Here is a 6000-nt window from a genome sequence, read left to right on the forward strand (position 1 = left end):
GGGCGCCTTTGTAGGCTCAGGGAGCATCTAGGGAAAGGATTAAATCCGGAGGGTGGGTAACTGCCAGAGCAAGATCCCACAGAGGGAGGGATCCTCTGGGGTCTGGGGCAACAAGGGAGGGGCGGCTTTGAGAGGGGCAGGGAGACCCCAAGGGCAGGAGGACAGAAAACTGATGTGTTCGTGCCTTCTGGCCTTTGTTTCCTTGGGGGAAGAGAGAAGCTATAGGGTGGGATCACTTTCCAAGACAGGTAACTTTCCAGGAAGAAGCCAGGCAGCCGACTGCTCCACCTTACCAGCCAGGCCACTTCATTTACATCCTGAGATGCACTTCCCTATTATCTGCTTATGCAGTAGGGTTCTCATAATGATTCTTGTCTAGAAAGGACTCATTTTCTTCTAGCTCCTCTTCTCTCCGGTACGTGCCTGCAACCCCTGACTCCCACCCCATCTTCTGCCTTGCTCCATTTGCTGTGACTATGGCAGGAGCTCAAGTTCCTAATTTACTCTCACTTGGGAAAAGTATTCAGGCAACAAACTTGAAACTCATCCTGAAGTGAAAGTGATGTCTCCACACAGGAACACAACACATACCCTGCCGCTGATATGCTGGACTTGGGGAAAACACAAGGTGATCCTGAGCGTCTGCATGGCATGGGGTCTGGGTGGCTCCTCCCTCCCTCCTTTCTTTCCCTCCTTTTCACTAGCTATTCACTTGCCGTCTGCTGTGTGCCTAACAGAATCTGTATGAAGGCGATACAATAGAAACTGAGAGGAGGAGATAAACCTGCTGGGGGTCCACCTGGGGCCACCTCTTCCTAACACATCTCTGGTTTTGCTCAATCTGGGGCAGTAATGTGCTTGGGGAATGTTTCCCCAGGAGAAAAACCAAGACTGACACAAACCAAGCTGGGTCACCCTGTTCGCATTGTCAATGATGACTTGGCAGGGGGGTGGCCAACGGGGCCTGAGGGGAAATGAGCTGGGTGTTCTGGGTGTCTCCTCCCTAAGGAGATGAGAAACACTCAAGAGAGGGAAGCTCATTCCTGCCCTTCCTTCCTTGGAGGCTATCTTGAAAGATGCCCAATCTGTGGCAGTTATCTAGGCACATGAGGAGAAAGCCAGGCAAAGTACAGAAGAGCTATCTTGAACCCTGAATTAACAACCCTGGATCCACCTGTCACCAAATTCCAGTTCGTGAAATAATAAACAGTCCCTATGGTTTACACTCCTTTTCATTGGGTATTCCAGTACTTGTAACCAAAGGCATCCTAACAGCTGCAGCAAGGAGGAAATAAACAATTATGATTTTCTATCACATGTGGCTCTGAGCCTCCTGGAAGCCAAGGCAAAAAGGAAAACCAGATAAATTGCAAAGCTCTCATTCTTAGTTGAGAAGAGCTTCTGAGGGAGTTTCAGCGTTTTTGCTCCTAAATTCTTTGTTTGACACTAAATTTTCATGTGGGTGTTTATGAAAGGAAGATTGAGAGACGTAATTGCTAGATCTAAGATAACTGTTTTTAGGAGAAGTAGTTTTCACAAGCCTTTTTCTTAAGATAATGAGGATCTAGATATAAAGGGGGAGTTTAACCACAGAATCAAAGAGTGGGTGGGAGTGGAGTGGGCTTCAAGCTACTCCACGCCCTCCCCACCCCAGAAGGGCAAACATCCCCACAGAAAGGAGTAGAGCCCCATATGAACCGGAGCACACACTGAGGAGATGGCGAGACAAAGGGGCATGACACAGAGGGGAAGGCGGAGCACAGAGAAGGATGGGGAGGAAGACTCTGGATCCACCACTGCCAGCAGGAGCAGCTGTGGGTGGGATTTGGGACAAATGAAAAAGAGAGAAAATAAAAACCTGAAAGGCAGATAAGTGGAGCCAGCTGGGCTACCCCTGGTTGGTAGAAACACAGGGCCCAGGGAAAGGTTTCTCTGGGACGGGGTGGGAGGGAGGCAGAGGTCTACGCTTTCCTGGGCCCTCCCTTGTCCCAGACCCATTCGCTGTATGTGGCATCTGGGTCAGCATCTCCTGTCCCCCAGGCCAGGGACCTCGTGTGTTATCTGGGTTTGGCTGGGGGTGGGGGGCTGTCAGCTCTAAGGAATGCCTCTGTGGGTCCCTTCGGGCATCGCACCTCTGAACACCCTGCGTCCGAAGCATCCAGGTGTTCTCCCAACAGAAAGGTAGCTTTTGGAAATTCAAACTACCCAGCAACAGAAGAGCCTCTGCCTTCCCGGAGGATTCACAGCAGATTTTCAGTAAACACCGTATTCTCTGTACCTTGTCTGTAGGATGTTAACAGCTGCTAGGAGAAACAAAGGCCAAATGCATTTGAGAGAGTTAAACAGGTATCTTTGCTGCAATATGTCTTGAAGGCCTTAATACCAATATGTCATCAAATCTAAGAGACACCCTCCACTGGAAGATGCATCAGGATTTTATGTATGACTAAGAAAGAAAAATGTCCATGTTGGGAAGCCTCACAGGGGACCCCTCCAGAAAGCTGTAACAAGGAAAGGGGACACTGTGTGGGAGAACATGAGAAATAAGCCCCTCACGCAGAGAGGGACAGCAAGGAACCCTCTGGTCTCTATCTTGCCCATGACAGAGGAGGGACAAATCCAGAGAAATGCCCTGTACTGATCATTTGAACCATAAGCTCATTCCTAGTCCAGGGTCATACCACCCATGTGGTCTCCAAGGGGTCTCGGGAGCTGGGGCCCCAGATCACTGGCAGAAGCAAACGCTTTCTAGAAGAACTCGATTTCGCTCTAGGCCAGTGGTGACTGCAAAGTACCAGCTGTGAGATGTACCCTGATTTCAGGGATGTTAACGTGAGAAAACGTGCAACGAGGCATGGCTGAAGGAAGGAACGTTTATATGCCCGTGAACCCCCAGAGGGACAGAGTGTGCAGCCTCACCCATTCCATCTCACTGGAGGGCTCTGGTGCCCAGGGGAAGAGTGGTCACTGTTGTCATTGTTGAGTGTTTACTAGGTGCCAGGTGCTGGGCAAGGGGCTTCGCACATATCAGCTCCCATTGGCCTTGCAGCCCCCTTGCCCGGGGACAGCATCATTACTGCCATTTCCAGCAGGATGCTGGAGCAACTTGCCTGAGGTTGCATCTCAGTAGTGGTGAAGCTGGGCTTCAAGTGCATGCTCTTCTCCAATAGCCTGAAGGTGGTGCCCATCAGACACTCTTTAAGTGATGCCACCCTGGCCCGTTGAACCTAGCACATTTCCAGAAACGCAATTTTTCAGTAAAGTGTCCATTGCCTAAAAGGAGGCAATTTCTGGATCAAATTCTGTTTCAACGCACCGCCAGAGGCTAGGTGAAGTCTTCTGCCATCCAGTGGTCCTGGCAGTACTGGGCATTCCTTGGCCCCAGCTGTGCAATCCTGTACTTGCTGTAAAGGGATCAACTGTAGGCATGAGAACACATAATTCAGTATCATCATCCCAGTGATGTCGCCTCCTCTTGTCTGAATTGGAAAGATGCTAATATAACTATCACACTTCTGAATTAGTGTTTTCTAAAACTTTAGAAATATGACCAGGCTCCAATCACCCTTCTGGTCCATGTCCTGTCCATCCCCAGACCTGCTGACATAGGGAGGTGGCAGGCCCTCCACGGAGCTGTGCGGCCCTAAGGGCCATCTGGAGAGGTGGAGCCCGAGTGAGCAGTAAATCCCCTCCCTGCGGGAAGACGAGCCAAGTTTTATTACAGATCCTATCACAATGCAGAGGGCTGGTACTTCTGTGATTGAGCTAAGCCTGTCATCGTGTAAATCAATAGGAAACCCACAGGAGGCAATTTGATTTAGGATGTTCATTTTGGGAAGCTGGTCTTCCTAAAACGCTGAAGCCAAGATGCTGCCTGCCCGACCACTTGCACAATAAATGGCAAGTTTAGCCCAAAAGGAACAGATCTGTTAATAAAATAAATTCAGATCTCTCCAAATAAAAATTCAGATGCATTTCAGTCTCCTCTCAGTTCAGTGGGCTGAATCCCTTAATCTACTAAATTATTATGGAAAAGCCCTTATCTCTGCCTGTCAAAATCACTCCTGCCGTGGGGGTGCCCTCTTGGGAGGCTCAAGCTGCTTCATAATAACTTAGATTATGTGCAGCAGAGCATTATCTTGAAAAGGGCCACATATTCCAAGGACAGCACAGGATCCGGGACAGGGCCAAGAGACAGTCCAGTCAACAGGGGCCAGAAAGGTGAGAGGTGTCGCCCAGAGGCACTGCTGGTAAGTGACAGAGTGAGGCTTCTAATCCTGCCCCCTGTCTCAGCTCAGTGTCCCTCAGAGGCACTGCTGGTAAGTGAGGTGTCGCCCAGAGGCACTGCTGGTAAGTGACAGAGTGAGGCTTCTAATCCTGCCCCCTGTCTCAGCTCAGTGTCCCTCCTCTGTGGGCAGCCAGGGTGACATGGGGAAGAAACAGGCTGAAGGTTCTGGGTACTGTTTCTGCCCAACAGGGGTGGTGGGGTCTCCTCTAGGGCAGCCCAGTTTGTGTTAGGGCCTCCTGTCTCTTAAGTGGGCAGCAGCAGGAGAGAGTCTAGGTCATCTGTAGGAGGGACAAAAGGGGCCTACATTCTGCAGCATGGGCAGGCCTCGCAGAGTGTCTGCCCAGAGAGCTGACCCCAGTTGGCCAGGGAAGGGAAAAGGTGGAGGGGAGTTGCATCCAGTGCAGAAAAGGGAAGAAGGTGTGGGAGATCAATCCCCAGGTTCCAAGAGGGGCCCCTGGCAGGAGCCCTTGTGAACAAGGATTTGGCTTTCCCCCACCGCCTCCCACCACGCCTCCCCTTCTCCCACCTCCATCAGAGTGACTCACACCTGCAGAAAGGATGAATCATGTGAGTTACGAAACGAAAGGGCTCCTGAGAGGGAGGCTGGAAAAGACCTGGGGAAGCCATCTCCACGGATCCTGCTCTCTCCCCACCCCCTCCGACCCCTCATCACCCCCCCTCTAGCTGCCAAGCTAGAGACTCTAGTGGGTTCTAGACAGCACTCCAAACAAAAGGGAGTGCTCCTGGGAACTGAGCAGCAGATCCGCAGCTTCCTCCCCCCTTCAAGGCCCGCTCAGCCTATGCTTTGTCTCCCCTCCTGTACTGATCAGGGTAAAGGCTTACTTTCCACATGGGGCCAGTTGGGGCCAGCGGATCTTGGAGGGAATGGGAGAGGAAATCCCGAAGCGATCCTCACCTCTCACCATTTGCTTGTTCACAGTGTAAACATTTCCAAAATTCTCCAGGGCGCACCAAATACTTATCCACTGGATTCTAGGCGGCTCCAGGCAGCAGGGGCAAGGACGATTCAACTCACTTTCTCACTGACTGGTCCCAGCTCGGTGGGAGCTTTTAAGAGTTTACCCAACCAGTGAACACCCACCATGTGGCAGCCCGCCGGCTCATAAAAACAAACGTTTATTGACAACTTGTTGCATGGCAAGAGCTCATGCGGTCCTCAAAACAGCTCTGTCGGGTAGAAACTGTTGTCATCCCCATTACAGGTGGAGCGCTGTGCTCAAGAAGCACAGCTTGGCCAAGGTCACACAGATATGAAGTGGACAGCGTGGGGAGTCACCTGCATCGCCTGCGTCCCCGGGTGGGCTGTAGTCCTGGGGCTGTCCCGCCAGGTTTCTCCTGTACGCTCACCGAACCCAGCTAATCTGTCACACGTCTTCGCCCCACTCAACGTGCCCCTTCCATCAGGCCTTCTCTGGGCAGGGCCCAGACCCCATATTTCCTTGTGGCTTCTGACCCCTAGAATCCAGAACTCTTGCAAGCCCACCGTCTCAGGCTGAGAGAGCCGGCCAAGTGAAGGAGGCCTCCAGACGCCCGAGAGGTGGGAGGGCGCCGGCCTGAGCCCGCCGGTCTGGACTCACCTGAGATGCCCCCGGGGCCCTCCCGGCTCTTACTAGAACACGCGGGGCCGAGGCCGCCGGTCCGGGTGCCCTGGCCGGTCTGTGTCCCGAAAGCCCCGAAAGTCTGCGAGAAGT

General features: G+C 52.2%; 1 protein-coding gene across 1 annotated transcript in view; it reads left to right on the forward strand.

Annotated features, from left to right (window-relative positions):
- Positions 1–6000, forward strand: part of PCSK6 (proprotein convertase subtilisin/kexin type 6) — a 225301-nt gene that overhangs the window by 37744 nt on the left and 181557 nt on the right. Inside the window, exon 4 of the mRNA XM_046652769.1 lies at positions 5512–5646. Within this exon, the coding sequence (XP_046508725.1) occupies positions 5512–5646 (135 nt within the window). The remainder of the gene's footprint in view (positions 1–5511; positions 5647–6000) is intronic.

This window comes from Equus quagga, chromosome 2 (genome assembly GCF_021613505.1).
Source record: "Equus quagga isolate Etosha38 chromosome 2, UCLA_HA_Equagga_1.0, whole genome shotgun sequence".
Classification (NCBI taxonomy): Eukaryota; Metazoa; Chordata; class Mammalia; order Perissodactyla; family Equidae; genus Equus; species Equus quagga.